Source organism: Taudactylus pleione, unplaced genomic scaffold (assembly GCF_031769625.1).
Source record: "Taudactylus pleione unplaced genomic scaffold, aTauple2 ptg000391l, whole genome shotgun sequence".
Classification (NCBI taxonomy): domain Eukaryota; kingdom Metazoa; phylum Chordata; class Amphibia; order Anura; family Myobatrachidae; genus Taudactylus; species Taudactylus pleione.
Genome location: NW_028284792.1, coordinates 2435615 through 2455197, shown reverse-complemented (window position 1 = coordinate 2455197; position 19583 = coordinate 2435615). Strand labels below are relative to the sequence as shown.

The 19583-nt window shown below is 42.0% G+C and overlaps 1 protein-coding gene across 1 annotated transcript in view; it reads right to left on the bottom strand.

Moving 5' to 3' along the window:
• LOC148507539 (uncharacterized) overlaps nt 1-19583 on the bottom strand; it is a 662982-nt gene that overhangs the window by 172139 nt on the left and 471260 nt on the right. The window contains exon 87 of the mRNA XM_088445856.1: nt 19422-19513. Within this exon, the coding sequence (XP_088301982.1) occupies nt 19422-19513 (92 nt within the window). The remainder of the gene's footprint in view (nt 1-19421; nt 19514-19583) is intronic.

The window sequence follows — 19583 nt, the reverse complement described above, 5'->3', positions numbered from 1 at the left end:
ATAATAAGAATTACATTACTTCATAAATAATAGATTGTTTTTTAATGTAGCTTTAGTAGCTGAAGAAAGTGTGGGAAAGCTTGTAACAGGATTTAATGTACATTAAGCATAGAAGCACACCTTTTCGGAGAAAAACATTCCTGCCACTTCTTTCAAACCATTCTAGTTTTAGGTCTAAAATTCATATCTGTATATCAGCTGCCTGCCTATACAACTACAACAGTGTTCCAGCTTGCATGTCTGTGACCTCATCAGGTTTCGATGTAAGCAACAACTTTCACCAGGATCGAAGCAACAGGTTCTTTAAATTGTTTGAACATCTCTACCCTACTGAATTACTGTACTCAGACCCAGCTTGTTCGATTATGTTTGTTTTCTTGTGACCCTGATCCTCTCTGCACTGTGAGTTCAGTTGGTATCTGTGCTGCCTGCCTCTTACTGTACCTAGGACTGGATTCTGATTTTGCAACTAATGCAGGGTACACATTTAAGCAACCCAGTGTTAGGATCTGCAGTTAAGCAGATCACATTGCTTGGAAGTTCCAGCCTCTGTTGCTACTGAGTCACTGCACTAATTACTGCCTGTCTGTGTGCAGTGTCAGGTGCATTAATTGATTCTCCTGTCTGGACACAGCCCAGGTGCACAGTAGTCTGTCATTAAGGGAAACTTGCTTTGATTGGACATATAAATTGTAGGGTGAACGTGGTCACTGGGCGCTACCTTAGAAACTGATGAACCAATCTTGAAAATGAATCACTTAAAAGTACATATATACCACTCCTATATAGTTATATTAGCATGTAAATGAACCGACCATTAAGTCAGATGTCATAAAAGTTAAAACATGCATATTTTTATTATAACAAAGACAATGGTAAAATAAATAAATAAAACTTTGCCAGGGTGGCTGCTTTACCAGATGGTTGATTTAACTGGGCATTGGTGTCAATATTTTGAAGACAGATGTCTTCTAAGGTAGCGCCCAGTGACCACGTTCACCCTACAATTTATATGCTTTTTCACTAAGGTCCAGGGTAGACCTAGAACGTTCTCATAGGCTGCTCTCCATACATTAGTGCAGCGCAGCTGTGTATCCCTAAACATATCCAACCATTTGCTTTGATTGGACTCTGTCTCTGTTAAGTTCCAGCCAGCCCAGCACTCCATGCCGGTGATAGAAGTTGTTTCGTACTTCTGGTTCCTGTCTCCTGCATGTCAGTCGAGTTCCTGAATCTGTCTAGCTGTGTTTCGTGTGTGCCGTTTATTCCATCCATGTGGCTCCACCTGCATCTCATCCACACATGCCGATTGTTCCATCTGGGCAGCACGGAGCGCCTCCTACTCTGCATTCCAGGTGCGCAACCTAGCACACCGTCGCCAGTGTCATCCCGGCATCGCTGGTAGCAGCTCCGCATTCCAGGTGTGCAACTTAGCACACCATCGCCAGTGTCATCCCGGCGGCACTGGTAGCAACCCCACATTCTTGTTGCATACCTCACCTGAGTCTCATCAGCCCCAAGGCTGCAACGGTCCTGGGGCTCTAGGTCACTATCAGCCCTCAAGGCTGCTTCACACCATCAGTCCCTTGGCCACGACTATAAAGGCCACAATCAGCCTCAAAGCCTGCTCCAACAGCCCCAAGGCTGCTTCACATCATTTAAATTTGCCTGCCCAGTTGTGATGTCAGTATTAGTGGGTCCTGCGGCCAGTGTACAGGTGGGCAATGGGTCACCTGTACACACAGCCAGAGGTACATATATATCTGGATGGGGTTGGGTATGAAATCCCGGCACTCGGGATGTCTGCTGTCAAAAGACTGACAGCGGCATCCCGATGCTGAGAATCCTAAAAGGGGATGGGTAAGTACCCTAAGCTTCCCTCCTTAACCTCCTAACCCTCCCTACCCCGCACCCTAACCCTCCCCCTAGTGCCTAACCCTAATCCACACCCAGTGGTGCCTACCCCCCCTGTCCATAGCCTAACCCTAACCTCCCCCTCCTGTAGCCTAACTCTAAACCCCCCCGGGGTGCCTAAACCTAACCCCCCTCCCCCCAACAGCTAAGACCTAAGAGCTCCTGCTGTACTTACCATCGGCATGCCGGCTGTCGGGATCCCGGCATCGGCATCTCCCCTCTTGTTGGGATTCTGGCTCCGGTGTCTTGTCCCCAGCTTGGCTTTTTAGCTACATCCCATCTGGATGATATATTGGCATCAGCTGTGCTGCAGGGCCCACTTGATATTTCTCTGAACAACATCATTCACAGACATATCTAGTGTACTAGTGATATACATCGCTCGTCACCCGAACGAACAATATATATCATCAAGTGTATACCCATCTTAAGCTGTCTGCCCTGACCCAGGCAACCATAATCCTTTTCTCTGTCAGTCATCAGCTGGTGAGACTACTTTGGGGGCTGCAACTTGTGGTACCTCAGCAGAAAAGTACATCACTTTCTTGCAGTTGTCCATGGTTAGCCCTAAGATTCCTATCACCTGCCCTAACTTTGGCCAGTGTCGGGATCCCGGCATCGGCATCTCCCCTCTTGTTGGGATTCTGGTGCCGGTGTCTTGTCCCCGGTTCGGCTTTTTAGCTACATCCCATCTGGATGATATATTGGCATCAGCTGTGCTGCAGGGCCCACCTGATATTTCTCTGAACAACATCATTCACAGACATATCTAGCGTACTAGTGATATACATCGCTCGTCACCAGAACGAACAATATATATCATCAAGTGTATACCCATCTTAAGCTGTCTGCCCTGACCCAGGCACCCATAATCCTTTTCTCTGTCAGTCATCAGCTGGTGAGACTACTTTGGGGGCTGCAACTTGTGGTACCTCAGCAGAAAAGTACATCACTTTCTTGCAGTTGTCCATGGTTAGCCCTAAGGTTCCCATCAGACTACCTGCCCTACCTTTGGCCAGTGTCGGGATCCCGGCATCGGCATCTCCGCTCTTGTTGGGATTCTGGTGCCGGTGTCTTGTCCCCGGTTCGGCTTTTTAGCTACATCCCATCTGGTTGATATATTGGCATCAGCTGTGCTGCAGGGCCCACCTGATATTTCTCTGAACAACATCATTCACAGACATATCTAGTGTACTAGTGATATACATCGCTCGTCACCTGAACGAACAATATATATCATCAAGTGTATACCCATCTTAAGCTGTCTGCCCTGACCCAGGCAACCATAATCCTTTTCTCTGTCAGTCATCAGTTGGTGAGACTACTTTGGGGGCTGCAACCTGTGGTACCTCAGCAGAAAAGTACATCACTTTCTTGCAGTTGTCCATGGTTAGCCCTAAGGTTCCCATCAGACTACCTGCCCTAACTTTGGCCAGTGTCAACACCTGGACTTGTCATGACACTGTAACATGAAACACTGGATTGGCTTATAAAAAATATTAAAACCCATGCTCAGTCTCAGAACCTGCTCTTTGTGCTCTAACTGCATGCAGAAAAGGCCTTCGAATAACTCAACAAGGGGTATATGGAATATGAAATTTGGTATCTGAGGTTGTTTCTTGGATGTTATTTTAGCCTTACATTTGACCCCCTCAGCTCAAGTGTTTGCCAGTGCATGTTAACAGGGAGACTGTAACTAGACTTTTTGGTGCCCTATGCCAGAGAGAGCATTGGCATCCCCCCCCCATTTTTTAATCAGGAACATAAGATAGTGCACCTGAAAAAGAAGGGCCAGGGAAGAGATAGGGGAGACCAGGAGATCCTGGGGATAAATAAGAGGAAGCTGCAAGTGAGAATGATAATAAACAGGAAAATTGACAGGCCCCCCCCCTGCCCTGTGGTGCCCTGAGCCATGGCACAGGTCGCACCACCCTAGTTACGGCCCTGGTAACAGGCAGGGATTCCCCCTTTCCCTACCATATCTGTTCTTGGATTTCAGCTTTTAGCTGAAAAGTTACATCTTTCTGACACTGTGTTCCTTTTGTCTGCTCATCCCGAGACCTCACTCTCTGCCATTAATTAGGTATTGCGTATTTTATGGCCTCTTAAAAATGTAACATTCCTAAAATGAGGGTGCGTCCTCCTCAATGTGCAACTCTGATCACTTCATAACCTCCAATATATGTTTAGATATGCCTGGCAAATGTCTTCTCTTAGCTATTTAGGTATCTTTCACTTTGCCCTTAACGATAATTTAATATATTGTAATTAGCATCCTTTATTACATAAACTGGAGGTTGTTATAAGAGACTGGATGGCCCATGAGGTTCTAATGGTGGCAGGATTTAATCTATTAAAGTAATATTCCTCCCTAAATTGTTATATCTCTTGATTCTTCCATAGGATGCTCACAGTGCCATTGTTTAATAAGTTTTATTTGGTTTTTAAACTTATGTGTGGAAGAATAGAAGAGCCATGCTGGATAGGGATGCTGGCCAAATCTGCGGGAGGAGGTCTGGTATTCCCAAATCTGAACGTACTAAATTTCCTCTTTGGTGAACCAGATTTGCAACTGGATGCCCGCATCCAGCCTCAAACTGTGGGTTGTATTGGAGTCTGATATGCATGAACAGTACAGTATAATCCCCCTTAGGAGTTTATTGTGACTCCCTCAATGCTATGCAACGTTTCATGCTTCTACCCCCAAATCTATGACATTTTCAGACAACTAATGTACCTTTCCCTTCCCATTAGATAACCTCGCCATTATGAGTTTCTCTCTATTAGAAGCTAATTTATCAAAGAATATAACACTCATTATTCTGAATGTATCTACAGGGAGCCACAGCAGATATCAGAGATTTTCTTTATTAATGAAACATTTTACACTATTGTATTTTGCTATTTTTGTTTTTTTAGTGTATACTGATTATTGGATGACATTGTGAGACAAAGGTTGCAGTGTTGAGAGGGGATTACCTTCTGCTATTTCCTAATTGATTTAGAGGTGTGGAGTGTTACCTAACAATTTCCATTTGAGCTGCAGCAACCAGGTGCGCTATTGATTTCAGTCTGTTTACTTTTTCATTATCATCTTTCATATTGTTTTCTGTAATATACCTCCCTCCAGCCTTTCAAACTCAACCATCTTCAGTCTATCCTTAGCACTGCTTCCCACCTTATTTGCCTCTCTCATTATTCTACCTCTGCTGCCCTGCTCTGCCAATCTGTCTGCTGGCTCTTTTTCCCATACAGAATCAAGGTTAAACTCTCCTCATTCACCTACAAAGACTAAAACTACTCTTCTCCTCCCTACATCTTCAGCCTACTTCATCACACACATCCCCATCCCAAAGACTGCTGGCTTACCTCCCACCTAATCATTTCATCCCACTCTTGCCTTCAGTATTTCTCCCGCACTGCTCCCATTTTATGGAATGCTTTCAACTCTCAATTGTCCATTATTCGCCAAGCTTTAAATGGTGCCCTTAAAGATCACCTTTTCATCCAAGCCTACTACCCCTCCTCCAAACATTCCAGCCTCTGGCCTCTCTAACTTTGCTCCCTTCTTCCACTTTTGCCCACCCATATCGCCTCTAGAATGTAAGCTCCCATGAGCAGGAGCCTCTCCCCTTTCTTTTTCCCTAAGTAATTATGCAATCTGCACATTGTAATTATGTATATATGCAAGTTTGAATCTTTGTGCATCAGTTTGTACAGATTCTGTTCTTTCCTCTTTGTACAGCACTCTTTTTTATGCCTTATAAATAAACTATATATATTATATTAATAATATGCTCCTGAAAATCCCATTTAGCAATTGTGAATTTTACTGGTAGCAACTGTTACAGTTTACTCTTTTAGTTCTGACAATTATTAAATTGTAAATATTTGCTGTACTGGGCTGTACTACAGAGATTGCTGCATAATCTCTAGAGGGTTAGTCAATTTTTAAATTTGAACGGTAGATTAACACTATTAAACTGTTCTACAGCTCCCCAGTGTCCTCTCTCTCCTACTTCATTTGCTCAGAAATATTATACTTAAAATCCAGGTAAATGCAGAACTAAGATCTTCCATGAGTCATACATAGAAAAGAGCAGGCAACAGACAGCAGTAACTGAGCAATAAATAATTCTCTTTGCTAAACATATACAAAATGCAAAATATATCAGCCAAAAAACTAAATCTAAACTACAAGAAAAAAACCTGAAATATTTTAGGCTATGAAATGTGCCTGTAGAAATTTTGTAAAACAGTTCCCTCAATTTCATCCAAACTGCTTGGACCAGGGATTTCTGCCAAATAATGGACCAGGGTTTCCAAGACTTCTGCTATTTATGCCAAACGTTTCAAAACAAGTAAATAAAAACATCTAGACAAATCTATAAAGTGTTAATAAAAAAATAAAAAAAATTGCATTAGCCCCTCATTAACCATGTTATTTAAAATATAGATCTTCATTGGTCTTGGTCAGCTGAAATTAAAAAAAATCAACATAAAGAGTATCGCAGCCAAACCCTTATGGGTAACCATTGGTGAGGGAATATGACAGAGATTAACATGGGCTCCCGTTTTTCGCCAGCCAATTAGACATGTTTTCCCAATCTGGCCACAATGTGATTTATTGGTGTATGGTGAAACACTTGTGATACGGCTAAGGGGGGTGCAGGTTTCCTCACTGGATCAATATAGAAGAGTAGGGTGTTTTAGCCTATTGGATCACACCAGAACATGAAAAAAAACATTAAATTAATAATTAAATATAATGGTTTTTGGGCAATTGTATTGTTTAATTAATCTTTATTTTACAATTGTGTTCTAAATTTACTTCTTTTGACACTTTTGATCTTTTTTTTTTACTCCATGTACAAGAACCCACACATTAATAATTAATTTTTAATTCACATACAAGTTTAGCATGATGTTTGACCTAAAAACCTGCTGTTTTTATTGTCAAACTGCCGTGCACGCTGCTGTTTCATATATAAAGCAGTTTGTGTTTACAAACTGCATCTTTGTATGTTTGAAAACTTCAGGTTAGCAAATCAGGACTGGAATTTTCATTGATATAAAACATCAATAACCCTTTATGCTTAGGATATTATTCAATTAAGAAATCATTCCACCATATTAATTACAGTTCAAAATCCTAAATTTTCTTTATTTACTTTACTTTATACAGGCAAGATGAAATTATATTTACGAATATTAAAACTATTCAGATAGAAATAATTGAACTCAGATAGAATAATCCCAGTTGGATTTATAACATACATTATAAATGTAAAGATTATAGGCATGTTAGGGCATTGTAAAAATCTTCCCAAGGTGCTGCTGGGTAAAGTTTTTTGTAATACTGGATATGTTGCATGTAAGAGAGAGGTTTGCTGCTATGCTAATAGTCTTGATAATATACCAATACTGGTCCGAAACGTCGACTGACTACTAAATTACATTGGACAAATGAGGAGATCTATGTATGATTATGAAAAATAAATTTTTGCTGCATAACTTGTTTGTTCACTTTTGATGGTGAAAAACTAAATAGTTTGAAGAGCCCAAGGAAATTTGTCACAAGCATGTCAATTACATTCAAGAAACCAGAAGTGGGCTGGTGTAATTTCAGTAAATGTACATTCAATTATAGAATCCTGTGGCCAGGTAACCAATTAACCAGACAGAACATAGGTAAACAAACCCTTTTGCATGTAAATAAGGTGAGAATGCATACCCGTCTCCTAACATAGGAGGGAATAACACTCAGCTGTCTGCCTACAGAGTATGCAGACATAAGCAGAGATCAAAGTATCATCATGTTTTATCTGGCTTTGACGTAAAAGTAATATTTCTACAATAGCTAGGAGCTTCAGAAATCATAAAAATATATCTGACGTTAGTGCGCTGGTTAGATGCAAATTGGGAATCATTAGGATGCATGGGAGAAATTAGGTATCTAACCAATCACACCTCACAGCTATACTGCATCTACACTTATATGATATCTTAAATAATGGAGATTAATGTGAACATACCATATTTCTTGTAGTCATTGCACAGGGGGCATTATATACAGTTATTTGTATATAAGTTAAAAATTATATAGGCAGTCCTACTATGGACCCTGGTTTAATTAACTGGTCATCCAGAGACTTGGTCATGACATCACCTAGGGGTGGGTGCACAGGGGATAAAAACTATCAGAATCATTTATTCTGTGTCAGATTTTGGGGATCAATCTAAATGAGAGACTGCACCTTAATTTTTGCAGCTGTGTCCCCAGCACTGAATAAGCTGCATGTCATTTTATAAGTTTCTTCCTTTTTATTTGAAATTGCAACACATGCTTGTCTATGTAACAGATGAGCGGTTCAGTTTTTGGGAAGCCTGACCACACTCATACTTTGGGTTTCCGAGACTAACTAAGTTACAGTTTGGAATCACTTTGGGGATCTGAGTAGAACAGAGTCTTGTCGAAGCTGAATAATTGGCTGAGACAAGTTCAGTTTAAAATTTAATCGCAGCGATGCCATCTTGCGAATGGCCGCAAGACTCCATTTTAGAAATGCGATCGCAAGACGCCATTTTGCGAATGGCCGCCTAAAGCGCCATTTTAGGTGAACTCACAATATAGTACATGTGGCGATATTTTTATTAGCACTATGCGATCGCTTCTTTCACCATTTTTCATACGCACAATTATACTCACAAGGGCGCTATTAAATAATCGCATATTAGCGAATGCATGAGACTTAGTATGAAACCGCTGAAAAAGTAGCTTTATGCGCATGCATCTGCCCCAAATTAACTAGCGTCCTTATATCAAACCCCGAATACTCACACACTACATATTCGCACACAAGGTTCCATTAGCATCAAATTGTATGATTCAAGTTGGTTAAGTTAGTTTAAATGCTAAGAAATAGAGGTTTTTGATAACTAAGGTATTATACATGATAAACAAGGTGTGTTTGGTTTCGTTCTGATGCGTACGCTTTTTACAGCATCCCGGTGTTATCGGTGGAGAGATCGCATCATGCAAACTCAAGTTACGGATCGCAGAACTTACAAGCAACAAAATGTTTAGCTGATGGAGGCGTTACTAGAAAGACCCCTGTTGTCGGAGGCAGGGAAAGTCTATTTGAAACAACCTGTTAAATGTGCTGTAACATATGCTTCTCCTCTGGGAACCAATGAGATCAGCAGGAAGTTTTCCCTTTGTCCTGCTTCAGTCTGGGGGGGGAATAAATACATGTGTCTGAATACTGGTTTTCCAGTTCATGCTGAATTTTGGGTGTACTGAGGATATCTAGTCTGAGGTCTATCTCTGGGTCCAGAGGTGCAGCGTATGTATAACTGTACTTGGGTCTGTATTATTTCCTTTTACGCCTAACTTGTGTATGTATAGATTGCGTGTAACTGACTGTACTTTTACCTGAATAATACTTGTGCGTTGGAACCACAGATTCAACTCCTGTCTTTATTTGCGGTTATACTGCGTACGCAATTAGCGTTCTGTTTAGAGGTTATAGGCAGGTTTTTGTCTTAGAGGTTCTAGGCAGGTGAATCTTAGAGGTTTATAGGAAGGAATATACTAAAGGTTAATACGGACGATTCAATAGTTGGGGGCTCATAGGTTTATCACACTATCTGATACACGATAACACTCGGTCAGTCCTCTCTCAGCAAAAGGGTGGAGGCGCCTTTTGAGAGACGCATTAGTCTTTCATTACCACAGTGTTGCTGAGAGCGTACTGCCGGTTATTGTGTAGAGGAAGCGCTGATTAGAATCCAGGGACAAGAGAGGAAAAAAAAAAAAGTTTGTTTTTCCTCTGTTGATAGAACCTTGTGTTTAGAGGGGTGCTGCAGTATTGCGTACGCAGCTAAAACGCATTTTTGCATACGCAGTTAAAAAAAGTAATTATACGCTTGTGTGGTAGTCGCATAATTGTGTATGCGGCCGATCGCACAATAGCGTATACGCACTTTCGGTTCTGCTGCCACGTGTTTGAACAAAGCCATTGAGGTTTACATTTTTACATCTACCAATATCTGGGTTAACGTTTATTTTCTGCGCAGGAAAAAGTGTGTAATAGTGAGTGTATTGTTGGTAGGGGTAATTTATTCCCTAAAGTTAAGGGTACCGTATGATCCTTAAGGGCTAGGTGCAAGGGTTAGCCTAGTCGCTCGGTAAGCAGCTTTACCGTTCTAAACACAGTAGCAGGTGTACATGTTGTCTTTGTTGAATAGAGGTGCGTGAGAGTGGCCGACATATAAACTCTCATAGGTCTGGAAGTTACCTTACTAAAGCTTATCCGGGTCTGGAAGTTGCCTGTTTCAAAACTTATCTAGGTGTGGAAGTTGCCTTATCAAATCTTATCCAGGTGTGTGGATGCCGCCGACTTAAATCGTTCACAGGTAAGTGAAAGTATCTTGATTGTCTTTCACCAGCTTAAATTTTTATTGAAAAGCGTAGGAGTTGTCTCAGAATGGGAGCCACGCAAACAGTAGAAATGTTAGGCAATGATGTGCTGCTAATGGAAGCGCCGATCGGGTCGGCCCGTCGTATCATGCATACCAAGTACGGTACTTATGCAATAAGGTATTGTGATATATGGTTTAATATGACGAGAAAGAGTGTTAGACCGTTTCCCAGAATTGGTAGTTTTGACAAAAATGTGTTAGATAATGTCCAGGATCACATCAGTATGGTGCGATCCCGAGAGAAAAAGATTAAGATGCTTGGCTTAAAAATGTGCAAACGACGCAAACTAGCGTTGCGAACGCATTGCCAGAAAATACATCCAGGACGCTGAGTTGCAATATGGGCGAGCCGCAAATTGGCACGCACGTGCGGCAAAGTAGCGTCGTGGACAGTATTGTCAGCAGTTCACGCTCACCTCCCCCACCTTATGTGGATGGAGGTGCAAGTACAGTTACCAAAAATACCAATAAAAATTAAACAAATAATTTGTACCCCCTCTTAAGTAACCATAAAGAAAATGTTTATGATGTAGAAGATGAGCCTATTGTAATGTCTGCCATTTCCCATGCTGTGCAAATGATAGATGCTGCATCAACACAATCACGGGTGGTGCCGCCATCTCCATCGGTGGTAACAGCAAGGGAAGTGTTAATACACTCTGCACCCATTGAGGAAGTTGTTAATACCATACGTAGCAGCAGCAGATTAAACCCCCAGCCAGGTAACCAGGTCAGATGTGGCAACGCTGCCGGTCTGCATCCCATTCGGACAATAACTGTTCCAAATGGAATGCGGATGCAAACGGTATAGTACCCACAAGGGAAGTAGTGATGCATTGTCCATGGACAAGGGCAGAACTAAATTCCATCATAAATGATTTCCCTGATCCAAAAAAAGAATTAGCCAAATGTCAAAGATTTTTGAGAAATTTGGGTAGTTCTCATGAGCCCACAAATAAAGATTGGCGTGTGGTGTTAAGGGCCTGCCTGCCACGCAATACCGACGTGACAAAATTTATCACGGACTGTGTATTGGATGGCGACGTTCCCTTAACAGACCAAGTAAACCAAGGTAACATTTCCCGCATTGTGACTCAATTGGGTGTATATTTTCCAGTAGTAGTTAACTGGAACAAAATCTTCACAATCAAACAAAAAGAGAGTGAAACTGCAGAAGAATATTGCGACCGGGCTCTGCAGGCTATCACCCAGTACACTGGGATAGAAGAGATTAAAGATAGCATTCACCACAGGGGAATGATAGTCACGAGGATGGGTTAAAAGAGAATTTAAAAACTCGGGTTCAGACCTCACAGCCTGGCTGGCGGGGACTTACAATAGATAACCTCATAGAGTCTGCCATAGAACATGACAAAAACATCTCAAAAAAGAGGGAGACCCAGAGCGAAATATTAATGTCTGTCAGTATACAAGCTCTGGAGAGAATGACGTTAACATCACAGCCAACAGACACGCTTGCACTTGCACACACACTCATGTCAGAACAAGTTGCTCTCACTAACCCCACTCAACAACAAACACAACTCTATCCCACTAACCCAATGCAACCACAGGTCCCAGGATATCCACCCACTTCTTTTCCCCCACAATACCCTTACCCTCCCTATCCTTACCCATATCCACCACCTTTACCCTCTGCTCAAACTTCACAACAACACATGCTTTCACCTGAATCACGGACATGTTTTAATTGCAAACAAACAGGACACTTAAGTAGAAACTGCACAGTAAAAAGAGTATGGACCCCACATCAAGGAAAATTTGGACACCCCCATAAGGGATATGCACAGAGACCAGCAAATGCTCAGCAAGCACCAGCTTCAATTGTAGCCGTAAATGCTTTATTGGAGAATGGTAGCCAACGCTAGGGGTCAGGTCATACCTGTAGTCTACAGATAGTCAGGTTAACAGGAAGTACTAGGGAAGAACCGGTCTTGATGGTTGATGTAGCTGGTACTGAATATCCTTTTCTTGTAGACACAGGGGCGACCAAGTCATTGATGAAATCTCCCGTTAATTTACAGGTGACCAACGAGGCAATACCAACAATGGGTGTGACAGGTAAAGTGGAACGTTATCCTTTAACAAGACCCGCAGAGGTTAGTATTAGGCTGTTGCATACCAGACATTCTTTTCTTCTGGCTGCCGCGGCTCCTACTAACCTGCTGGGCAGAGACTTGTTATGTAAAATGGGATGTGTCATATATTGCACCCCTGATGGTGTGTATTTAGATATCCCAGAGAGAATGGTAGACGAGGTGCGGGATATGTTAGACACCCCTCAAAGGATAATGTACCACTCTACAGTTTAAAAGAAAATCCATCACAAGTAGATGAAATGTTGTCCCAAATTCCAGATTCCCTTTGGACAAAAGTTGGACAGGACACTGGATTAATGGCAAACGTAAGCCCGGTAATGATGAACTTAAAAAGCGGTAGGCAAGCTCAAAAAATTCCCCAGTAGCCACTAAAACAGGAAGTGGAACTAGGGGTGTTTCCAATAATCGAGCGATTATTGCAACAAGGAATTTTAGTTCGTACAGCTAGTGTAGCCAACAGTCCCATCTTTCCAGTAAAGAAGAGTGGTGGGAGGGGTTATAGGCTGGTGCAAGACCTTAGAGGTGTTAATAAGGTAGTAGAGAGCCAATTCCCTGTAGTGCCAAATCCAGCTGTCATCCTGATGCAGATCCCACCAAATTCAACCCATTTCACTGTCATTGACCTCTGTTCTGTTTTCTTCTCTGTGCCTCTCCATCCTGACTGTCAGTACCTATTCGCATTCACATACAGAGGTGTGCAATATACATGGACACGATTGCCCCAAGGTTTCATAGACAGCCCCAGTATTTTCTCCCAGGCATTGCATGACTGTTTACAAGCTTTTCAACCTGCCAATGGATCAGTTCTAATTCAATATGTGGACGATTTATTGCTATGTTCTGACTCGTTTATGTCATGTGTGAATGATACTAAACTTTTGTTACTTCATCTCTCGCAAACAGGACACAAAGTGGCTAAGGACAAGTTACAGCCGTGCCATCCCAGAGTAAAATATTTGGGACACTGCCTAACCCAGGGGTTACGACATCTCACAAATGATAGAATCCAGGCCATACAAAACATGACACTGCCGCAGAATTAACAGCAAATTCGTACCTTCTTGGGAATGTGTGGATATTGCCGAATGTGGATACCAGGTTTTTCTATTTTAGCCTTGCCTTTACAGGAACTAGTCTCTTCCTCAAAGCCCGATCGCGTCATACACACTGAGGAATCAGAACAGGCTTTTCTTAATCTTAAGGATAGTCTGACAAAAGCTCCTGCATTGGGAATACCCGATTATGAAAAACCTTTTGATTTATATTGTACGGAAGCCAATGGTTGTGCTGCAGGTGTCCTTACACAAAAACATGGTGATGCCAGTAGGCCCGTAGCTTACTACTACAGTGCCCAATTGGACACGGTAGCAAGATCACTCCACACCTGCTTGAGAAGTGTAGCAGCTACCGCTTTACTGGTGAGTAAAAGTGAGGACGTAGTATTGGGCCATGATATGATTGTCTACACTCCCCATACTGTATCTGCCCTGTTGAACTCAGCTCAAACCAGACACGTCTCCTCGGCTAGGTTCACCAAATGGGAACTAGCCCTAATCGCTCCTGCAAATATTACAGTTAAACGTTGCAGTACGCTGAATCCAGCAACATACCTGCCATATGTACAACATGATGTACAAAGGGTGGAAGGAGAGGAGTTGCTGGCGGGAGGTGAGTTCGGCAGACATGATGATACTCACGATTGTATGACATATCTGAATCAGACCTTTACTGCTAGACCTGACATACATGACACACCTTTACAGAATGTGGATGTAACTTTCTATACGGATGGGAGTTGTCATAGACAAACAGACACAGGTGAATTATGTACAGGTTATGCTGTTGTAAATGACACAGACATCATGGAAGCTAAACCTCTCGGTCCTCCTCACTCAGCCCAGGTGGCAGAGTTAGTAGCACTGACTAGAGCATGTGAACTGGCAGCAGGCAAATCTGCTAACATTTACACTGACTCGAGGTACGCGTTCGGGGTGGTGCACGACTTTGGGGCCCTATGGTATCTGAGAAATTTTATGACAGCAGCAGGCACACCAGTTGCACACTCCCGACACATAAAACATCTCTTAGAAGCAATCCAACTGCCCAAAGCAGTGGCAGTAATTAAATGCAAAGCCCACACATGTGAGGATGACCCAGTGTCACTGGGCAACAACAGAGCTGACGAAGCTGCAAAATGGGCAGCGGGGTTAAAAATGCCTTCTCCAATTGAAACAATTATGTCATTCCAAACCATTGATATGCTGAAATTAATTGAGATGCAAAATTTGTGTTCAATTCAGGAAAAATCCATTTGGAAGTCCAAGGGGTGTGGGCAAGAGTCCTCCGGGCTCTGGAGGGACGGACATGGTAAGCCAGTAGCCCCCAAGACATATTACCCCAGCCTGGCTGAAGCAGCACACAGTCTGACTCATCTGGGTAAACAGGGCATGTGCAAGTTGGTGAGGGCATACTGGTACGCACCAGGGTTTTCTTCACAAGCAGAGAAGATAGCAATGTCCTGTCTAACCTGCTTGAGAAAGAACATAGGGAAAGCGATCCCTACCGAACCGTCCCACATTCCACCGACTGATGGACCTTTCCAGGTGATACAAATTGATTTCATCCAATTACCACCCTGTAGGAACCTTAATTATGAATTAGTGTGCACAGACGTATTCTCTAACTGGGTTGAGGCCTACCCAGCAGCCACTAATACTGCTGCGTTTACTGCCAAGAAAATAGTTCAGGAATGTATGCAGGTACGGTATCCCTAGAATCATCGAAAGTGATAGGGGTACCCATTTCACAGGTGATGTTTTCCAAAATATGTGTAAGCTGATGGGTATTAATAGCCGACTTCACACCCCCTACCGACCGCAAGCCAGTGCCAAGGTAGAAAGGATGAACGGGACTATTAAAACTAAGCTAAGTAAAATCATGGCGGAGACTGGACTAGGATGGCCAGAAGCTTTACCTTTGGTCCTACATAGCATAAGGACCACTCCTAGATTTCCTCTGAATCTGTCCCCATTTGAAATATTGTTTGGTAGACAACCTCATTTGATTATAAGTCCACAGGAAGATCTAAAGGGTAACAACGAGGTAACTGTGAAGTATCTTATATCAATGAGTAAGCAGTTAAAGCAACAGCAGCAGAAACTGAAATTGTTGTCCCATGATATGCCTGAAATGAACTGCCATGATGTTGAACCAGGAGAATATGTAATGATCCGAAATTTCTTACGTTCAGGTTGTTTGACTGATCGGTGGGAAGGTCCGTACCAGGTGCTGCTGACAAGTACTACATCTTTGAAGGTGGCCGAGAGAGATACCTGGGTCCATCCCACTCACTGCAAAAAGGTCAATCAACCGGTGGAGAAACAAGTCGGAGACAAAGCTGATAGTGTGGATCTGTCACTCGCGAGCTTGTTCCGGGAGGATTGAAAAGGTTGTAGTGAGATACCTGAACTGAGAGAAATTTGCAGGTCTTATTGTGACAATGGATGGGTCTGCTGTGTTCATTTTCATATTCTTTTTTAGAGTGTTCACCATCCTGGTCAGTTCGGGAATATCCAGTGTCTGTGATGGGGGACCTATTGAGGAAACAGGAGCTGATGGCAGTGCTGATGGAGTGGAGAAAGGAGGAGTGCAATGCCAATCAGGGGAGTGTCTGACCAATCTTAGTACTGTTATTGTTAAGAGAGCTGTCATTTCGGATACTCGGGGAAAGTGTGAAGGGTTATCATCTGAAGATTCCTGTATTTGTGAGTTTTGTGGGTCCCTAGTTGATGAGAACTGTATTCAACGGTGCCAACCTAAATATAACCCGTACTGGGGAGGGTATCCTTTAGAGGATTATCACAGCATGGTAGGCAAAGTGTTAAATCAAGCCGATTGCTGGGTGTGTTCACATGTGCCACAGGGACAGCATAATGTAGGGTTGGTGCCATTTCCGCTGAATATCACGGAAATTTTAGAATTACAAAAGGGGAAAACATTGGATGGAAAATTCCTCTCATCCAAACCACCTCATTTCAAACTCTATCAATTTCAAGTAGATAAATCACTTTTGTGCTTAAACATAACCAACCCCAATAAACCCGGAGGTTGGGAAGTGACGGGGAATAATCAGACGATGACCTTCTCACAAAGAGCTGATAATGAGTCCATAAACTATGATCTGCTACGCTCAATTAAATCAAGTGGGAAATATTTTAGGTATCGGTATACATTGAGTTCCACCAAAGAAATGTTTGGTAAAGTACCAGATGGTTATTGTGCTAAAATAATACAACCAGAAACTTGCATATACCAGATGGTAGAGCCTGAGATAGGATTGTTTGCAAGAGAAATGTGTTTAATGATAATGATGCATACCATTCCTTATATTCTCCCTGATAATGTATATTTTATATGTGGAAGAAAAGCGTATAAATGGCTCTCCCCGAGTTCCGAAGGTTTGTGTTATCTGGGAAGAGTAGTCCCAGAAGTTATGACCCTCACACATATAGAAATGTTGGTAATACATAAAAACACACCGTCCTGGATCCCACCAGAATTGCTAGGGGTACTTTAAATTTTAGATATATCCAGGAACTTGCTAAATTAATAGATAATATCACCGAGATGTACGATGACACATTCAGGTACACAGGGAGAGAATTGCAAGCGTACAAGAAAGAAGTAGTGCAACACAGGCTAGTGTTGAATTATTTAACTGCTGTTACTGGAGGGTATTGCGTAACGTTAGCCACCCAATTTGGAGTAAAGTGTTGCACTTCTGTCACCAATGATACCAGCGGAGGTGATAGACCAGAAGATGGATGAGATTCTGCAGCTAAAGTGGGAATTTCGTAAGAACCATAACGCATCAGTGGCTGAAGCAGGGGAAAAGATAGAAGGATGGGTGTCATGGCTGAACCCAGTGAAATGGTTCTCGGGTCTAGGAGAGTGGGTCCAGGACGTGATCGCCAGCATAGGCAAATTCTTGATCCTTATACTGATTGTCATCATAGTAATTGGCATATGCGTCCGGTGTGTTCCTATTGTGTTGAAGTGTGGAAAATGTGAAAACAGAGTGAAACGAAGGAATGAAACTATGATGGTGGTCAGAATGATAATATGTATACCGAGGTAGATACAGAACTGCACTACAACCCTGAGCTAGGAAGTACCATCATTTAAATGTATAATATTTAGACATGCATAGAAGATATTATTGAAATGTTATTTATAGAACACCCAGACAATGTAAAGTCTCAAATTCCCCTTCAAAACTGCTGTTATAAGACTGGTGCATTCCCACATCTGTCACATGATCTCCCAAGATCCGCGGTGTGCGTATAATAGTAGTTTTATGCCCCCGCCTAGAGACACATTATTGATGGATTAAGAACCACCTTGTGCCATCCCACAATAACACTAAATAATATGTGAATGTAAGCCTAAAATAAATTTATATAGCAGATTGTGATAGCATGTTGTTTGCTATCAAAGGGTGGACTGTCGAAGCTGAATAATTGGCTGAGACAAGTTCAGTTTAAAATGTAATCGCAGCGACGCCATCTTGCGAATGGCCGCAAGACTCCATTTTAGAAATGCGATCGCAAGACGCCATTTTGCGAATCGCCGCCTAAAGCGACATTTTAGGTGAACTCACAATATAGTACATGTGGCGATATTTTTATTAGCACTATGCGATCGCTTCTTTCACCATTTTTCATACGCACAATTATACTCACAAGGGCGCTATTAAATAATCGCATATTAGCGAATGCATGAGACTTAGTATGAAACCGCTGAAAAAGTAGCTTTATGCGCACGCATCTGCCCCAAATTAACTAGCGTCCTTATATCAAACCCCGAATACTCACACACTACATATTCGCACACAAGGTTCCATTAGCATCAAATTGTATGATTCAAGTTGGTTAAGTTAGTTTAAATGCTAAGAAATATAGGTTTTTGATAACTAAGGTATTATACATGATAAACAAGGTGTGTTTGGTTTCGTTCTGATGCTTACGCTTTTTACAGCATCCCGGTGTTATCGGTGGAGAGATCGCATCATGCAAACTCAAGTTACGGATCGCAGAACTTACAAGCAACAAAATGTTTAGTTGATGGAATGTTACAGGAGGCGTTACTAGAAAGACCCCTGTTGTCGGAGGCAGGGAAAGTCTATTTGAAACAACCTGTTAAATGTGCCGTAAAATATGCTTCTCCTCTGGGAACCAATGAGATCAGCAGGAAGTTTTTCCTTTGTCCTGCTTCAGTCTGGGGGGGAATAAATACATGTGTCTGAATACTGGTTTTCCAGTTCATGCTGAATTTTGGGTGTACTGAGGATATCTAGTCTGAGGTCTATCTCTGGGTCCAGAGGCGCAGCGTATGTATAACTGTACTTGGGTCTGTATTATTTCCTTTTACGCCTAACTTGTGTATGTATAGATTGCGTGTAACTGACTGTACATTTACCTGAATAATACTTGTGCGTTGGAACCACAGATTCAACTCCTGTCTTTATTTGCGGTTATACTGCGTACGCAATTAGCGTTCTGTTTAGAGGTTATAGGCAGGTTTTTGTCTTAGAGGTTCTAGGCAGGTGAATCTTAGAGGTTTATAGGAAGGAATATACTAAAGGTTAATACGGACGATTCAATAGTCTGACTTGAATTTTCTCACAATTTAGAACTATATATATATAAAAAAACGGATCTTGCGTGTTTCGGATTGCATTTAAGTCCCTCTCTCATGATTTCAAGTGCTGTGAGGTGGTCAAAACTGACTGGAAATGAATGTTATCAATACTATAAGAACAAAAACAGGTGCAAGTTACATGATTTTGACGGTTATCTATTTTCTATAACAATAGCAAAAACAAAATATTTTTCTATCATTTACCTTTTTAAGATGTGCTAGGAAGTCCTGAGGAATGGATGTTCCAAGTTCAGAAGTCAGCCACACACAGAATTGTCTTTCCTCTTTCTGAGACACTGTAAACATCAAACAGAAAATGTTGCAGTAATAATTAAAGGTGATTAAATCCTAATCTTACTGCCACCA